The sequence below is a fragment of the Microtus pennsylvanicus genome, chromosome 2, assembly GCF_037038515.1.
Source record: "Microtus pennsylvanicus isolate mMicPen1 chromosome 2, mMicPen1.hap1, whole genome shotgun sequence".
Taxonomy (NCBI): Eukaryota; Metazoa; Chordata; class Mammalia; order Rodentia; family Cricetidae; genus Microtus; species Microtus pennsylvanicus.
Genome location: NC_134580.1, coordinates 130699548 through 130719192, shown reverse-complemented (window position 1 = coordinate 130719192; position 19645 = coordinate 130699548). Strand labels below are relative to the sequence as shown.

The 19645-nt window shown below is 37.9% G+C and overlaps 1 protein-coding gene across 6 annotated transcripts in view; it reads left to right on the top strand.

Annotated features, from left to right (window-relative positions):
- Ncoa6 (nuclear receptor coactivator 6) overlaps positions 1-19645 on the top strand; it is an 87278-nt gene that overhangs the window by 25157 nt on the left and 42476 nt on the right. For all 6 annotated transcript variants that reach the window (XM_075962663.1, XM_075962664.1, XM_075962667.1 and 3 more), the window contains 4 exons: positions 4420-4521; positions 7251-7530; positions 10822-10977; positions 18482-18604. In XM_075962663.1, coding sequence (XP_075818778.1) covers positions 7296-7530; positions 10822-10977; positions 18482-18604 — 514 coding nt within the window. In that variant the 5' untranslated portion in view covers positions 4420-4521; positions 7251-7295. The remainder of the gene's footprint in view (positions 1-4419; positions 4522-7250; positions 7531-10821; positions 10978-18481; positions 18605-19645) is intronic.

Here is a 19645-nt window from a genome sequence, read left to right as displayed (position 1 = left end):
TCTTCTTTCCCATTGGGAAGATAATCCTGTGTACTTAACATTCCTGGTTTCCCTGGAGATCTGTGGGCTCAAGGACCTTTATGCTGAGCTCTCAGCAAAGGAAGTATTAAAATATTTACCTTGTAGCTGGGCGTGATGGTGAATACCTTTACAGGTGGATCTCTGAGTTCAAGACCAGTCTGGTCCACATAGTATGTTCCAGGATAACCAGAGCTATACAGAGAAAAACCCTGTCTCAAAAAAAAATATATATATTATGATGAACAAAACCTTGACCAAAGTAGTCATCAATTCTTTTCAATTTCTTTGTCTTTTTTGTTTCTTTCCTTTTTCAGTTTTTCAGGACAGGGTTTCTCTTTGTAGCTCTGGTTGTTCTGGAACTCACTCTGTAGACCAGGCTGGGCTCAAACTCACAGAGATCCTCCTGCCTCAGCCTCCCAAATACACCACCACCAGTTTGTTGTTTTCTTTCTTTTCTTTCTTAAACCAATTAGTTATATAACTATTTTAAAAAATATTCTTCCAATATGAAAATATTTGAACTGAGCATGATAGCCCCTACTTGTAATCACAGCACATGAGGAGGTGAGACCGGAAGATTGCCAGGAATTCAGAGTCAGACTTGGCTGTAGAGTACTACCTGACTTACATTTTTAAAAACATTATCAATTTTCCTATTTATTTTTATTTATTTGAGATAGAGTCTTGTGCTGTGCAGGCCTCAGACTCTTCCTTGTAAGACTGGCCTTGAACTCTTGATACTCCTGCCCTACTCTCCCTCTCCTCCCTAGTGCTGAGATCACTAGCTTGAACATCTAGGCCTGTCCATTTCTGAGGCTGGTTAGCTTGTTTGGTTTTGTTTTTCAAGACAGGGTTTCTTTTGTAGCCTTGGCTGTCCTAGAGCTTGCTTTGTAGACCAGGCTGGCCTAGAACTCATAGAGATCTGCCTGCCTCTGCCTCACAAGTGCTGGGATTAAAGGTGTGTGCCACCACCTCTGCTTGGCTTCCCTTTAGAGTTTAGTGAAGAAAGGGTCTTGATGTGTAGTTCAGAACGGCCTTTAATTTGTGCCACTCTTGCCTCGGCCTCCTTCAGGCTGATTGCAGATGTGTCCTATCAATGTATGTTCTTTTTCTATTTTCTAATTGAATTCTGTTTTATTAATGTCTCATTTTGTTCCCTATTAGCTCATTTTAATGTTTTTTTCTAACTTTGAGTCAGCTATTTAAGTCATTTATTTACTTCCTCTTACCCCTCTTGTAGATATTTTATGACTATGAATTTCCCTTTTTTCAAGTTTAACTTTCTATTTTTATTAGCAATCAAAGGAAAAAAATACATCAAAGTGTCTCTTTTTCAGCCATTTACTCAAACAAAACAAACAGGAAATCTTTTCAGCTTTGTGATACTCTAATTTTCCAATTCAAGCAATTATTAACAGGAGCTAGACAGATGATTCAGCAGTTGAAGAGTAGGTACTGCTTCTGCAGTAGACAGATAGTCTCAGCATTCATGTCAGGAATCACAATGCCTGTTTCCTAGTTCTAGGGTATGTGATGCCTCTTCTGGCCTCCAGAGGTACTGCACTCACGTACATTAAAGATAAATACATAAAGTAAGAAATTAGAGGCAGCAGTATCTCAAAATTGCTAGACAGCAAGACTCTGCTCACTCATAAGTATACATAATTTAATGCGAAATGCCTAAAAGATCATAGTTGATATGAGTAAGTCTAGTTCTTACCTTTCAGTCATGGAAAGCATAAGGCACACTGATCAGTTAAGAAAGTAATCAGTTTGGGGATGAGAGATGGCTCAGCAGTTAAGAGCTCTTGATTTAACCGCTTTTAGCCAGAGTCCAGTTCCTAGCATCCATGTCAGTTTTAGGGACTGGATACCCTTCTTTGACTTTATGACCACTGGAACACACATGTGCATACAAACAGAAACATAAGAACATAAAGAATAAAATAAAGCCGGGCGATGGTGACGCACGCCTTTAATCCCAGCACTCGGAGGCAGAGGCAGGCGGATCTCTGTGAGTTCGAGACCAGCCTGGTCTACAGAGCTAGCTAGTTCCAGGACAGGCTCCAAAGCCGCAGAGAAACCCTATCTCAAAAAAACAAACAAACAAAAAAAAGAATAAAATACATCTTTCAAAATTAATCAGATTGGTCAAAGAGGGTATGAGAGTTGATTCTAGCAGAAATGTTTGAAAAGCAATATGGGGTATTGCTCAGTTGCTTAGCATACATGAAATCCTAGATTTCATCTCCAGCACTACATAAATCAGACATTGTGGTTCATCCTATAATCCCATTAGGGAAGACCAAAAGTTCAGGGTCAGCCATTTGTGGTGGTAGCACATGCCTTTAATCCCAGCACTCAACAGGAAGGTGGACCTCTGTCAGTTCAAGACCAACCTGGTCTTCATAATGAATTCCAGACCAGCCAAGGCCACAAAGTGAAACCATGTGACCAAAGAAAGAAAGAAAGGAAAAGAAAGTTCAAGGCCACCTTGGGCAATATACCTTATATCTCAGAGACAGAAATATGTTTAAAAAAAACAACAAGAAAAATCTTTGGTTTGGGTCAATAATGGGAATCTGTAGCCTGAAAACAAAACCATGCAAGTGAGGCATGATGGTATGAATCTGAAATGGCAGCGTTTCTGAGGTAGACGCAGGAGGGTCAGAAATCTAAGAACAAACTCGGCTACATAGAAGGTTTGATTGAAGTCAACCTTCCAGATTCAAGTGGGGGCCATTACTTTAAAAATAAACAAGGCAAGTTGGTGGTGGTGGCATGTGCCTTTAATCCCAGTACTTGGGAAGCAGAGGCTGGGGGATCTTAGGGAATTCAAGGCCAGCTTGGTCTACAAAGCAAGTTCCAGGATAGCCATGACTACACAGAGAAACCCTTCGTGAGTCTTGACAATCTTTGCCATTTTGTCCACTCGAATACACAGATGAAACTTGCGTACTCAAGGACTTCTGCTCACTGCCACCACCCACAGAGGCACGACTGTGAATTTCTTCCTCTCAACTTGCCTGTATTCTTTGGTTCCTTTATGTAGTATTGATTTACAGTTTTCTAGAAATTTTGAATTTTTGCTTGACATTTTTTTCTTAACCTGAATCCATAGGTTTTGCTGCTTCTTTAAGATGGAAAGACTTGTTTGTTGGTTCTATCTTGAGTCAATCATTTTAGTGCACTGTTTATTAGAGTATTTGAGCACTCTGTTATTTCTTTGGATGTATTGAGATTTTTCCTTATGGTCTAACTTTAAAAGTACTTTTTTCTTGAATTAAAAAAGCAATTAAAAATAGTTTTTTCTTACTAACTACTACCAGTGCATATCCATATAAAATGTCAAGACTATAAAATCAATATTGAGCTGGCAGGATAGTTTCTGAGGGTAGGGACACTTGGCCACCAAGCCTGATGACCTAAGTTCAGTCCCCAGGATGGTAGAAGAGAAGAACTGATTCTCACAGGTTGTCCTCTGACCTCTGCACACTGTGACACATGTGTACATATGTGCACACACACTACATAGATATTTTAAAGATTTTATTCAGTATGTGGCAATAACAAAGTTGTAGCACCCCAGTTAAATATGTTAAAGTCTAATACTATCTTGTTACGATGGGTAATTTTTTTCTGAAGCATGCCAAAATAATAAAATTTCCATGTTTAATTTATATGTTTGCCATAAAGAATGCTTTACAATTTAAATTAAAATTTTAATTAAAACTATGATATTGTGAATAAAATAGGAAAAGGCAAGTATACTTTATGAAGTTTAAAAATCAATATTCTGTTAGATGATGTAAGTCTAATATTCAGTGTGAATAGAAAATAATTCTGTGGGGCTGGGCAGATGCTCAGCAGTTAAGAACTCTACTGCTCTTCTAGGGCACCTGGGTTGGGTCCAGCACCCATGTGGTGGCTCACAACCATCTGTAACTCTTCTGGCCTCCAGAGGCACTAGACACATATATGTTGTACATATATAAATGTACACAAAACATCCATACACACAAAATAAAGAAATCTTTAAAAACTTATACAGAGGACAATATTTGGCTCCAAATATCTATAGGGCAGTTTCCCTGTTTAATTAGGCAGGCTTAGGAATCAAAGTCTGGAGAGTGATGGAAGCCAGAGTTCCCAGTTCTGATATGAAGCTGGTTTGGGTTCCTGAGTTTTGCTTCTACATTCTGTATGAGTGGTAGGGCATGTTTTAAGATTTCTAATGAGAATTCTGATTTAACAATTTCTAGAATTCCCATATTGACTTTATAACTTACAGTGTTTGTATTTTTTACCCTGATGTCTTTATAATAACTGTGGGGTTTTTTTTTCCTCTCTTTTTTATTTCTCTCTCTTTTTTTCTCCTTTTTATTTCCTTTCCTAAAGAATTCTGATTTGGCTGCTACTTTGAAATACAAGCCCAAAAGATGCCACCTTGTTTGGACTTAGAGGATGACCTGGATAAGTGATAAAAATTAAGACATTTTGGTAAGTGAAACTTTATATGTATTGTGTGTGTTTTCCCTCATGTACGTGCACTACATTCATGCAGTTCCCATGGAGGCAAGAAGAAGTTGACAGATGCCCTGGAACTGAAGTTACAGACAGTTGAGAGCCTCCATGAGATTCTAGAAATTGAATCTGGATTCGAGCCAGTGCTCTTAACTGCTGAACCATCTCTCTGATTTCTTTCACAACATGTTATCAGTATATAGAGAATCTGCTGATTTTTATTTGCATGTGTGTTTATGAGTAGCCATGGAATCCAGAAGAGGATGTTAGGTTCCACTAGAACTGGAGTTATAGGCAAGGTTGTGAGACACCTGACATGGGAAGCAAGCTCCAGTCTTCTACAAGAACACTAAGCTGCTGAGCCATCTCACTAGTCCTGCTACTGGTTTTTCTGTAAATTTTGTATATCTAATTTCTTATGGAAAGTATTTTCTAGCCCTACAAACTTTCTGGTGAGGTTCTTAGATAAGTATATAATCATATCTGTATACAGAAGTGATTTGACCTCTTCTTCCTTATTTCTATGCTTTTTATTCACCTCCTGTTAAAGAATTCAAGTACTCAAAAAAAAAAAAAAGAATTCAAGTGCTATCTAGGAGTGATACCATACACTTTTATTTTATATTTTGCATAAACCTTTAATTTCAGCACTCTAGAGGCAGAGGCAGATGGATCTCTGTGAATTCCGGTACAGCCAGAGCTACATAGAGAGACCCTGCCCCCCCCCCCCAAATGCAAACATACAACAGAGAATTCAAGCACTATATTCAGTAAGAGTATTGGGAGGTAGAGTAGGGCTGAAGAGTTAGCCTAGGGCTTAAGAATACTTGCTATCCTTGCAGAGAAGCCAGGTTCAGGTCCCAATACCCACATGGCAGCTCAAAATCTTCGGGTCCTCTATAAGAGCAGTATGCCCTCTTTAACTGCTGAGTTACCTCTCCAGCCTCTGTGTCTTATTTCTATTTGTATATGTTTGTGCCACCAGAGACATAGAAGTCAGCAAACATGCAAGAGGCAGTTCTCTCCTTCCTCCATATAGTTTCTGGGCATTAAACTTAAGCTTGGCTGCAAGCGCTTTTACACCCCGAGCCATCACACTAGCCCTCAGTGTGTGTTAACCATTTTTTTGATTAGAACTTCTTGGTTCAATTTGGGTAGTTTATATATTGAGCAAAGTACCCATTCCTTCAAGATTTTACAACTTACTGTACGTTTTCAAAATATTCCTAAATGATCTTCTGAATTTCACTGCTTTCAAAACTCCTTTTTAGTCTAAGTATGTACATATATATATATATGTATGTATGTATACTTACTTTTTTTTTTTTTGAGAAGAAGCCTTTTGTATCCCAAGCTGGCCTTGAACTCTTTTCATGGCCAGATCCTCCTGTTTCTACCTTCCGTGTGCTGGAATCATAGGTGTGTATCACTGTGCCTGGTTTATGTGATGCTGGGGACAAAATCCAAGGCTTTGTGCATGTTAAGCAAGCACTCTTCAACTGATCTACATCTCCAGCCCCTTAATTTTCTTCATTAATCTCTATTTTGGTTAGTTTGGTTATATTATCAAAGAACTAACTCTTTGTTTCATTAATGTCGTATTTTTGTTTTATTCATTTCATTAACACCTGTCCTAGCATTTTTTTTCTTTCCTTTTATGAAAAAAAGTTGAAACATTTTTATTTACTACTTGTTTCTGTAGATGGCTTTGGGGTGTGTGTGTGTGTGTGTGTGTGTGTGTGTGTGTGTGTGTGTGTGTGTGTGTGTGTGTGTGTGTGTAGGTCAGAGGACATTTGTAGTTTGATTCCCTCTATGTGGCTTCCAGAGATCAAACTCATCAGGCTTGGCAGCAGTCACAGTTAACCTGCTAAGTCATCTCTCTCAAGTTTGCAGGCTTAGAAGCAATGTATTTACTTGTTTAGCTGTCTCACCAGCCTGTGGTATGGCTTTCCATCTACTAATTTTGGTTTGACTTATTCTTGTTTTACTAAGACCTTGACATAAATCATTAGGTTATTTTTCTTGCTATTCTTACTTTGAAATGCCTGCTAAATTAAATAGTTACAGGTTTTAGGCAGTTTCAAGACTCAGTCTTTTCTCTGGCTAAGCAGCAGCTTTTAAGCCTTAGAAACCTTTATTGGTTTTATTTATTTACTTCTAATATTTATTAGAATTTTTGGTTTTTGTTTGTTTGTTTTGAGACAGGGTTTCTCTGTGTAGCCCTGACTGTTCTGGAATTTGCTTTGTAGACCTGGCTGGTCTCCAACTCAGAAATCTGCCTGCCTCTGTCTCCCGAGTGCTGGGATTAAAGGCATGCACCTCCGCTGACCAGTTGTTTATTAGAATTTTAAAAATGTAGCTGGAAAGTAAATAAAGTTGTTTTACAAAGGATTGTAATGCTGTTGTTTTGTTTGTTTGAGACAAGACTCTACAGCCTAGGGTGGGCTCAGACTCGCGTTTTCCCTGCTGAGATTACAGGTGTGCACTGTCACACTCCCCTTCTTTATTTCCCTGTGTTCCTCTGTATGTTCCTCCCAATATCCTAGTCCTACCAAACAGTAGCATATAGTATTATGAAAGGAAATTTTACTTAGTGAATAAATTACATCTTTTAGAGATGTCTGGATGATATGTTAAATAATAATGATATGTTGAGTATATGGTGATATGTTATAGTACTCTGCATTCCCCCCTTGTTTTTGAAGGTTTTCTTATTGTTCACTTTGCATATACTTCTGGAATAATACACCATGGTTTTGGATGACCTTCCAAACTTCGAAGACATCTATACTTCCCTGTGTTCATCAACAATGGAAGATTCAGAGGTGGATTTTGACTCTGGACTAGAAGATGATGACACAAAAAGTGATAATATTTTGGAGGATTCCACAATTTTTGTAGCCTTCAAAGGAAATATAGATGATAAAGACTTCAAATGGAAACTGGATGCAATATTAAAGAATGTGCCCAACTTGTTACATATGGGTAATTGCTTTAATTTTTATTCCTTCTGATTACTCCTTTGAATGTTTGCCCTTTCATGATTACTATTAGTTCTATAGAGTAAATTGGAAGGCTGGTTTTAGGTGCAAAGGTAGAACCTTCCCCTGCTGTTAGCATGTCTTGTTACTATCATTTTTTATTTATTTTTTAGTTTGTGTTTTAGAAAGAAGTCAGGTTTTATTACTGAAGACTGAGGTTATAGTCTTTATTACATTATACCTATTTATTTTGTATATGTAAAGTGGATATGTGCCATAGTACATGTGTCCTTTCTCCATGCAGGAAGCCAGGATCAGATTCAGGTCATCAGCTTTACTGGTGGGTAGCTACCCACTGAGCCACCTCACTGGCCCAGATTGTATTTTTGACTCAAAAACATTTTGTCAGATAATCTCTGGTATGATGGAAATTTTAAAGGCTTTTATTGTCTCCCTAAAACAGGAATGTAGCCTAGGCTACCTTTAGTATAGTGATCTTCCTGAAATTTTGATTGTAGGATTACACATGTAGGCTATCTTGCCTAGTTTTAAAAGTTGCTAGTACAGTTTAACTGATTGTAATTAAACATTTTCAACTATATTAACATTAATACTAGTATAAAGAACATGGATAAGTTTCCAGTAATTATCAGATTGGAAAGAAACTCTGTCTCTGGGATCCACAGTTTTTTGGTGTTTGGAGACATGTCTCCAGATGTCATGGGAAGACAATAGTCAAACCTTAGGGCTGGATTTTAATGCCATGTCTGATTTCATTAGGTAACTACAGCTTTCTGAATCACTTAGCCTTTCTCTGGGCTCCAATTTCCTTACCTGCAAGAGAACTTTGACTAAACATTGTCTAACCATTTTTAAATTTTGTGAGTATATTAATCCCATTGCCCTTAGCAAATGATCTGTTTTATTGTTGTTTTACATTAGAGCAAGTGGATTCTGTATTAGTATTTAGTATCTAATGGTTTAAGAGCTGGAAGAGGGGTAAGTGACATGTAGGAACTCTCACAGGTATCTGGATTTTGAGAAAGCATACTCCTGTATGGCTATTTTATTAATATTAAAAGATATAATTGAATAAAGCATATAAACCATTTAGTTGATCTGAGTTAATAACAAAAGGGAAATTATTTAGTCTGAAGCTACCAGATAGCTTTTATTTGCTGCCTTGTCTAAAATGTAATTGTAAACAATATTACTCAGTTAATCTCTCAAACTTTGATTGTAAATTACATGTAACCATTTTTATATGTGGTTTAATGGTACTTAAATACAGTTATATTTTATAACAATCACTAGCAGCCATTTTTATAACTCCTGTCTTATAAAATTAAAATCTATACCTATCATTTAATAACTTCCCCATTCCTTCCCTATTTTAGCCCTTAATAAGCACCATTGTACTTTCTATGATTTTTTTTATTAAAAAATTAGATTTTTTTTATGTGTATGGGTATTTTGCCTACATGTCTGTAAATACCCCACATCTATGCACCGTCCATGGAAGACAGAAGAGGGTATCAGATCTTCTGGAACTAGAGATATAGCTAGTTGTGAGTTGTTATGTGTGCTGGGGATTGAACCTCTATTCTCTGGAAGAGCACTCAGTTCTCTAAACCACTGAGCCATTTCTCCCCGCACCATGATTTTGACTATTATACAAGCAGAATTGTGTAGTACTTGGCTCTTTATGACTGCTTTATTTCATTTAGCATAGTATTCTCATTGTTTGTCCACGCTGTAGCTTGTGATGGGTTTTCCTTCCCATTTCAGGCTGAATATTCCACTGAATGTATGTCTAAACCACATTTTACCATTTTACTTACCAATATTTATCTGTTGCTGGGCACTTGCATTACTTCCATGATTTAGCTGTTGTAAATAATCCTGCCATAAACATGGATATAATTTTCCATATCCTGCTGTCAATTCTTTGGCTGGATACTTAGAATTTAAAATGCTATATTATATAGTTTTTTTTAAAAAAATTTGTACCATATAATTCTCTTAGCAGATTGTACGATTTATATATTCCCATCATTAGTACACAGGAGTCCCCAGTTTTTCCATATTATTGCCAATATTTTCTATAGTCTATTTTTATAATAGCCATCCTTATGTGATATGGTATCTAGCTACTTGATAGTGGTTTTTAATACACAAAATCCTTAAGAAGTCTAGTGTTTCTATTGTTTTCTTTTGTTGCTTGCCCCTTTACTATTGTATCCAAGAAATCACTGCCAGATCCAAGGTGGTAAAAGTTTGTTACTAAATATTTTCTTCTTAGACTTTTAAGTCTATATAAATGTTCCACTTTCAGTTAAATTTTGTGTATATTAGGTTAACTTCACTCCTTAGCATGTGTACACATACTTCCTCAGAAACTAGTTAGGTTTTTTTTGTATTCTTAAAAATCTGTCCAGAAGTATGTGTCAGTTTCAGAATTGTAGAATGTCAGATGTTTTTCTGTCCTAAAGGAAGCTTACCTGTTGTAGTGCGAGCTTTTACTGTTTTGGCTTTTTGGGGAGCCTGACACCCAGCTCCCAAATCACACACGGAGGCTTCTTATTTATGAATGCCTGGCCTTAGCTTGCCTTGTTTCCCACTGGTTTTTCGTAACTTAAATTATCCTGACTACCTTTTGCCTCTGGACTTTTTTCTTTCTTTTTTTTTTTATATTTATTTATTATGTGTACAATATTCTGTCTGTGTATATGTCTGCAGGCCAGAAGAGGGCACCAGACCTCATTACAGATGGTTGTGAGCCACCATGTGGTTGCTGGGAATTGAACTCAGGACCTTTGGAAGAGCAGGCAATGCTCTTAAGCACTGAGCCATCTCTCCAGCCCCCTGGACTTTTTTCTTTTCTTACTTCTGTATATCTTTCTTTCACTCCTACACTGTGGCTGGCTGGCTGGCCCCTGACATCCTCTCCTTGTTCTCTTGCTCCTCCTCCTTTCTCATTTCTCCTTCTGGCTCATCCCTACCACTTCCTGTCAGCTAGTTGCTGTCGCAAACTCCTGACTGCAGATGAATTTTACTTAATCAGACACATCTTTGCATCATTAAACAAATACTCCAGAGCATAAACAAAAGTAACACACCTTGAAATAGTATTCTCCAACAACTTGTTGAGTGTATGTTTTCCTTCCTCAGTTTGTTGTGCTTCAGTGGGATCTGTACTCTTATCTAAAGTAGAAATTTTTGTTTTGTTTTTTAGTTGCACATTCTCTAGTGTCTACAAAATTGATAATTTTATTCTCTTTTCTTTATGGCCAAGAATCCAGCAAGCTAAAGGTACAGAAAGTGGAGCCTTGGAACAGCGTACGTGTCACATTCAACATCCCCCGGGAAGCAGCGGAGCGGTTACGGATCCTGGCTCAGAGCAACAACCAGCAGCTTCGGGATCTGGGGATTCTCTCCGTTCAGATTGAAGGTCCTTTACTTTGCCATGTCTCCATCTGAATCAAAATACAGTAACAGTGGTATTCAGCATAGTTTCTGATGCTGCTTTGTCTGTTCTTCTGCTCTTTATTTTTGAGACTCTCAAGCAACTGTGTATCCTGTGCTTCATGTTGCAGTACCTTAGAATAAAGAAGCATTAAAGTATTACTGCAGCCTGGAGCATCATTCCTTTGGCTCTTTGGCGTTCAGTCTCAGACTTTAGTTTTACTTGTATCCTGCAAGGAACTGACTTGTCTATTTGAAGAATATCTAATTTTAATTGCTTTCTTTTACTGAATAACTTTATTATTTCCTTTGTTTATCTAGCAGATTAGGGAGTCCTGAACAATTTTTTGTGTTTATCACTAGAGTGACCCTCTTGAATATAAAAACATGCTCAGCCTAATACATAATATCCAGCTTAAAGTTCTTTTGTTGCTTGCTACTTTTGACAGAAATTCAGGCCAATTCTCTACCACGACCTCGGGGCTTGCACAGTCTGACATCAACCTTCCTCATATAGACTTATGCTAGTTAAATTCCACCCCCACCCCCATCAGCTCTGTTTTCCAGTCTCTTCCAGTTTTCATTTGGTTCTTTGAACACACAGTTCTCCCTTCTGCCACAGATCTTTTGCACTGTTGTCTTCTATAAATGGAGTACTTTCTCATACAATTCCTGTTCATCAAGTGAATATTTGATGCTTAGTTTCTTGAGTTTTTTGTAATATTTTGGAGATCTCTTGTCTGATGTGGGGTTGGTAAAGATCTTTTCACATTCTGTAGGCTGCCGTTTTGTCTTAGTGACTGTGTTCTTTGCCTTACAGAAGATTCTCAGTTTTAGAAGGTCCCATTTATTAATTGTTGTTCTCAGTATCTGTGCTACTGATATTATATTTAGGAAGCAGTCTCCTGTGGCCATGCGTTCAAAGCTATTTCCCACTTTCTTTTCAATGAGGTTTAATGTGACTGGATTTATGTGGAGGTCTTTAATCCATTTGGACTTAAATTTTGTGCATGGGGATAGATTTGGACCTATTTGCATTCTTTTACATGTTGACATCCAGTTATGCCAGTACTATTTGTTGAAGATGCTTTCTTTATTCCATTGTATAATTTTAGCTTCTTTGTAAAAAATCAGGTGTCCATAGGTGTATGGATAAATATCAGGGTCCTTAATTCAATTCCACTGGTCAGCCTGTTTGTTTTTATACCAATAGCAAGCTGTTTTCATTACTGTAGCTCTATAGTAGAGCTTGATGTCAGGGATGGTGATGCCTCTGGAAGTTCCTTTATTGTACAGGATTATTTTGGCTATTTTGGTTTTTGTTTTTCCATATAAAGTTGAGTGTTGTTCTTTCAGAGTCTGTGAAGATTTCAAGGTCTGGGATTTTGATGGGGATTGCATTGAATCTATAGCTTGTTTTTGGTAGGATTGCCATTTTTACTATGTTGATCATACCTATCTAAGAGCATGAGAGATCTTTTCATTTTCTTATATCTTCCATAATTTCTTTCTTCAAAGACTTAAAGTTCTTGTCATATAAGTCTTTCATTTCTTTGGTTAGTGTTACCCCCAAGATATTTTGTGTTATTTGTGACAATTGTAAATGGTAATGTTTCTCTTATTTCTTTCTCAGCACCTTTATCATTTGTATATAAGAAGGATACTGATTTTTTTAAAAATATTTATTTATTTATTATGTATACAATATTCTGTCTGTGTGTGTGCCTGCAGGCCAGAAGAGGGCACCAGACCCCATTACAGATAGTTGTGAACCACCATGTGGTTGCTTGGGATTGAACTCAGGACCTTTGGAAGAGTAGGCAATGCTCTTAACCTCTGAGCCATCTCTCAAGCCCGGATACTGATTTTTTTGAGTTGATCTTGTATCCTGTCACATTTTATTAGCTATAGGAGTTCCCTCATCTAATTTTTTGGGGTCACTTATGTAAACTATCATATCATTAGCAAATAGTGAGAGTTTGACTTCTTTTCTGATTTGTATGCCCTTGCTCTCCTTTTGTTGTCTTATTGTTCTAGCTAGGACCTCAAGAACTATATTGAATAGATATGGAGAGGGTGGACAACCTTGTCTTGTTCCTGATTTCAGTGGGATCACTGTGAGTTTCTCTCCATTTAGTTTGATGTTGGCTGTTGGCTTGCTGTGTATTGCCTTTACTATGTTTAGATATGTTCCTTTTATCCCTGCTCTCTCCAAAACCTTTATCATGAAGGGATGTTGTATTTTGTCGAAAGCTTTTTCAGCATCTAATAAGGTGATCATGTGGTTTTTATTTTTCAATTTGTTTATATGGTGGATTACGTTGTATGTTGAACCATCCCTGCATCTGTGGGATGAAGCCGACTTGATCATGGTGGATGATGGTTCTGATGTGTTCTTGGATTTGATTTGCCAGTATTTTATTGAGTATTTTTGCAACTTTGTTCATGAGAGAGATTGGTCTGTAATTCTCTTTCTTATATGGTGGTATCAGGATAATTGTAGCCTTATAAAGAGTTTGGTAATGTTCCTTCTATTTCTATTGTGTGGAACAATTTTGAAAATCTTGTATAATTCTGATCTGAATCCTGTACTTTTTTTTGATTTGGAGACTTTTGATGACTGTTTTTATTTCTTTAGCAGTTATAGGTCTATTTAATGTGCTCATCTAGTCTTGATTTAATTTTGGTAAGTGATACTTATCCAGAAAGTTGTCTGTTTCCTTTAAGTTTTCCAATTTTGTGGAGTACAGGTTTTCTAAATATGACCTGATGATTCTCTATTTCCTCCGTGTCTGTTGTTATGTCCCCCTTTTCATTTCTGATTTTGTTAATTTAGAATTCTCTCTCTCTCTCTCTCTCTCTCTCTCTCTCTCTCTCTCTCTCTCTCTCTCTCTCTCTCTTTTTTGGTTTTTTAAGACAGGGTTTCTCTGTAGCTTTGGTGCCTGTCCTGGAACTAGCTCTTGTAGACCAGGCTGGCCTCGAACTCCCAGAGATCCGCCTGCCTCTGCCTCCTGAGTGCTGGAATTAAAGGCAGGCACCTAGAATTCTCTCTCTGCCTTTTGGTTAGTTTGAATAAAGGTTTGTCTATTTTGTTGATTTTTCTAGACGAACCAACTCTTTGTCTCATTGATTCTTTGTATTGTTTTCTTTGTTTCTATTTTGTTGATTTCAGCTCTCAAATAGACATTTGATTATCTCCTGCCATCTAGTTCTCTTGGGTGAGTTTGCTTCTTTTTCTTCTCAAGTTTTCAAATGTTCTGTTAATTCACTAGTGTGGAATTTTTCCAGCTTCTTTATGTAGGCATTTAGTGCTCTGAACTTTTCTTCTTAATACTGCTTTCATTGTTGAATCCCATAAATTTGAGTATGTTGTGTGGTCATTTTCATTGAATTTTAGGAAGTCTTTAATTTTTCCCTATATTTCTTCCTTGACCCATTGATGATTCAGGTGAGCATTGTTTAATTTCCATGTATTTGTGGGCTTTCTGGAATTAGTGTTGCTGTTGAATTTTGCTTTTAAGCCATGGTGATCTGATAAGATACATGGGGTTATTCCAATTTTTTATATTTGTTGAGGTTTGTTTCGTTACCGAGTATGTGGTCAATTTTTGAGAAGGTTCCATGAGGTACTGAAAAGAAGGTATATTCTTTTATGCTTGGATGGAATGTTCTATAGATGTCTGTTAAGTCCATTTGAGTCATAACATCTGTTAGTTCCCTTATTTCTCTGTTAATTTTTTGTCTGGCAGACCTGTCCAGTGGTGAGAGTGTGGAGGGTTGAAGTCTCCCATTTAGTGTGTGGGGTTTAATGTATGATTTAAACTTTAGAAGTGTTTCTTTTACATATGAGGGTGCCCTTGTATTCAGGGCACAGATGTTCAGTATTGAGATTTCCTCTTGATGGATTTTTCCTGTGACTAATATGAAATGTCCTTCTTTGTCTCTTTTGATTTTAGTTTGAAGTCTATTTTGTTAGGTATTAGGATAGCTACACCAGCTTCTTTTTTAGGTATGCCTGTGTCTTTTTATAGGTGAGTTGAGTCCATTTATATTAAGGGACATTAATGACCAGTGATTGCTATCTCCTGTTAATTTAGTTTTTATTGTTGGTGATGTTATTCCCTTCTTTGGAATTTGTTGCTGTGAGATTAATTGTCTGTGTTTTTATTGATGTAGCCAGCTTCCTTAGGTTGGAGTTTTCCTTGTAGTTTTTTTTTTTGTGTGTGTGTAGGGCTGGGTTTGTGCCTAGGTATTGGTTAAATCTGGTTTTGTCATGGAATATCTTGTTTTGTCCAACTATGGTGATTGAAAGTTTTGCTGGGAATAGTAGTCTGGGCTGGCATCAGTGGTCTCTTAGTGTCTGCATAATGTTTGACCAGGACCTTCTGGCTTTCATTGTCTCCATTGAGAAGTCAGATGTAATTCTGATAGGTCTGCCTTTATATGTTACTTGGCCTTTTTCCTTTGCAGCTCTTAATATTCTTTCTCTATTCTGTATGTTTAGTGTTTTGATTATTACCTTGTGCCAGACTTTTTAAAATGGGTGCTGGAAACTAAATTCAGGTCCTGAGCAATCACTTTACCATCTGAGCTATTTCCCTGACCTCTTTGCTTTTTGAGACAAGGTTTCTCTGTAGCTTTGGAGCCTATCCTGGAACTAGCTTTTGTAGACCAGGCTGGCGTCGAACTCAGAGATCTTAAAAAAAAAAGAAGAATCGAACTCAGAGATCCGCCTGCCTCTTTCTCATGAGTGCTGGGATTGAAGATGTGCACCACCATTGCCATGCTGAGAATGTTTAAAAGAGAAATGCTATTACTTGATGTTACTTCAAAACTCTTCTGCTTGGGAAGCTGAGTGAAGTAACTCACATCTATAATTCCAGCACTTAGGCTGAGGCAGTAGGATTGCTACAAATATTAAGGCTACAGAGTAAAATCCTGTCTTTTTTTTTAAAGATTTGTTTATTTATTATGTATTACAGTGTTCTGCCTGCATGTATGCCTGCAGGCCAGAAGAGGGCACCAGATCTCATAAATGATTGTGACTCACATTGTGGGTGCTGGTAATTGAACTCAGGACCTCTGGAAAAGCAGCCAGTGCTCTTAACCTCTGAGCCATCTCTCCAGCCCAAGGTCTTGTTTTTAAATAAAGAAATAAAGACACCTCCCACCCAAAAAAAAAAAAGGAAAAAAATGCTTCTACTTAAACTATCTTAATAAATTTAGTATATTAATAGTTCCTTTCCAGTGGTGAGACCTCCAAATCCCATGTTTTCTTTGATTTTTCACTCCTGATTCCTATAAATAAGTCTGAGTATTTTACAGCCTCTAATGATTGTTCCTTTATTGGTAGGATGTTGTTAGTCCCCTAGTTAAACTTTACACAGAAAGCTCAGTGACAGGACAGAGGAAAGTATCTTCTTATTAGCTTCTTGCTTTATCTTCAGACTGGTACCAAGATCCTAAGCTATGAAAGAAGTTGGGGAATACAGTTGTTCAAATCCCCGGTGATAGGTGAGCTTATTTTAACTGTCCACAAGGTGAAAATGTCTTCTATGGAATATCCTATATTGGTCAAAATTGTGGATTAAGTGCAAGAAGCACTTGGAAACTTGTTTCAGCAGCTGTTTCCCATTAGGCCTAGTAAGATTTTGGTTTCCTTAGAATCTGTTTAATTGAAACAATCCTATTGATATTATTGCCTACTAGGTGAAACTCAAAGAGAGAAAATATTGAGCTGATTTAGCAGATAAGAACACTTGCTGCTCTTGCAGAAGCCCTGGCTTCGGTTCCCAGCACCCACATAGTGGCTCACAACCATCTATAACTTCAGGGCTAGAGAGATGGCTCAGAGGATAAAAGCATTGTCTGCTCTTCCAAAGGTCCTGAGTTCAATTCCCAGCAACCACATGATGGCTCACAATCATCTGTAATGGGGTCTGGTGCCCTCTTCTGGCCTGCAGGCATACACACAGAATATTGCATACATAATAAATAAATAAATATTTTTAAAAAAACCATCTATAACTTCAGTTCCGGGGATCCAATACTCTCTTTTGACTTCTTTTGGTACTGTATAAATATGGTACACATATATGCATGTAGGCAAAAGACTCACAAACTCTTGTTTATTTATTTATTTTGCTTTTGTTTTTTTTTTTTTTGAAACAGGATTTCTCAGTGTAGCCCTGGCTTTCCTGGAAATCACTCTGTAGACCAGGCTGGCCTTGAACTCACAGAGATCTGCCTAGCCCTGCTTCCCAAGTGCTGGGATCAAAGGCGTGCACCACCACCACCCAGCTCGCTCGCGCACTTACGCGCTCCTCTCTCTCTCTCTCTCTTTATCTCTCTCTCTCTCTCTCTCTCTCTCTCTCTCTCTCTCTCTCTCCCTCACACACACACACGCACAGACACGCACACACACACTGACATGCGCGTGCGCGCACACCAGTACAAAAGATGTAATGCATAGGTAGAACACATGCTTACCATGTAGAAGACCCTGGATTCAATACCCAGCATTGCCCATTGAAAACCTATTCACATGCTGGTCTTACTTTGTGTCACGGAGGTAGAAGAAACTTCCTGTCCTTGTCATTAGATGACATCTCTACCACAAACCTGTAGGGATCATTTTGTTGTTCGATGTTTTGTTTTTGAAATAGGATCTTGTATTACCATAGGCTCCAACAGTCTTCCTCCCTCCACCTCTGGGGGGCTGGAATAAGAGGCATGTTCTACCACTCTAGGTTTTTGCAGTGCTGGTAACAGAACCCAGGGCTTTGTACATGCCAGGCAAGTACTCTGCCAACTGAGTTACAGTCTCAATACCTGGAAACCTTCTTACATTGTGGTTATTGAAAGAAAATCTGTGCTGTTTATCACAAGTTCTACTGTCTCTACACCCAAATGTAACAGTGATCCCATACTACCTTGCCGTCTCTCTCCATTGAACTTCCTATCTTCATTGAACTTCTTATCTTCTGATTATAAACTCCCAGAAGGAAATGAAGAATTTTGAGTTTCTGACAGTTTCTTTCACTCCCTTTCCTTCCTGTCATCCTTCCCCTGCCCACACACAATTTGTGGTCCAGTTGAAAAATCAATATCCATTGATTTTTTGAAATTGAAGCCCTCTGACACTGAGCAACTTCATTAATGATGTAAGAACTGATTATGCTCTCCTTGGGCTTGCTCAGATGGAACGATCTGCATAGGCTAGGATTTTAGTTTCCTGTAATTCCAACATTCTGGAGATAGAGGTTGGGAAGTCTTGAATTTAGAGCCAGTATATAATGAGCTATATAATGGGCTATATAATGAGCAGTTAGGGTCAGGGTTCTAATACTGAGCTATCCTTTTTTGTAGTGGTAAACTTAATATTAATTCTTCAAAAACAGAAAAAAAGTAGTTCTTCTGTAACTGTCTTTAAGCAAGATATGTATTTTACTATGACTACTTACATTTCATAACTTTACTGTCATTTTCAGGGGAAGGTGCTATCAACCTGGCTTTGGGTCAGAACCGAAGCCAGGATGTGAGAATGAATGGACCCATGGCGTCTGGAAACTCGGTTAGGATGGAGGCAGGATTTCCCATGGCAAGTGGTCCAGGTGAGGCCTCCTACTCATTTGTGGGACACTTTACCAGTTTCCTTCTTTAGGCTTTGAATTTACAGAGATCCTCCTCGTTCTGCCTCCCAAGTACAGGGATTACAGGTATGTGCCTCCACCACCAGGCATCGACTTGATTTCTTAAGGTGTAAGTCTTGCCATCTCAATGGGGTGTATAGCATACCTACTTTTATTTACTCAGTCAGAAAATTAAGACAGGAACTACTCTCAGGAAGGTTACAATAACAAAGCAAGGCTAAGGTCTTTACAGTATTTGGCTTAAAATCTGATGAACACTGAGTCATGGAGTAAACATTTATTAAGTACCTAAGGTATGACAGGATCTATGCTAAATATTCGAAATGGAACCAAGTAAGACATTTTCTACCCTCAAAATGTTTATAATATAGTAGAGGATGTGACTTTCCACCTTGTACTTTCTCTGAGTCTGAGAATATGTAAGCAGAGTTCCTTTGTCTCATGTGAAATCTTCATGTCTGTGGGATAATGTGTTTTTATGTATTTAGAATTTGAGGAAGTTGGCTGGAAGTGGTGGACATGCCTGTGCAAGAGGCTAAGGTAGAATGATCACAAAGGGGGAGGGAAGAATTTAAAAAGAGATACAAATGGTTTGTTTCCTTTTCTAGTAATCCTGAAATTTCTCCTTCAGAGATGAAAGTCAACATTCCATGATTCACAAGACATTAGAATTGAGTTGGCTCTTACTTTTAAAAGCTGGGAAATTGTGGGATTTGTGGAAAGGAAGCGATTTGTCCCAGGTCAAGTAGCAGTGGGCTAATATTCCAGATATTCTCGCTCTCAGGTCAGTGGTCTTTTTAATGCACTGTTGGCTTTGAAACCTTTGAAGCTTCAGGAGTCTATTCAGATAAAACAGAAAGTCACAGCTGCGTGGTTGAAGAAACTGTATGCAGTCAGTTGCTCCATCCCTGACGACCATAGTGTTGTTTGAAAGAGATGCAGCAGGAGGAGCTGAGGGATGGCTCAGTGGTTAAGAGCACTTGTTCTTGCAGAGGTACTGGG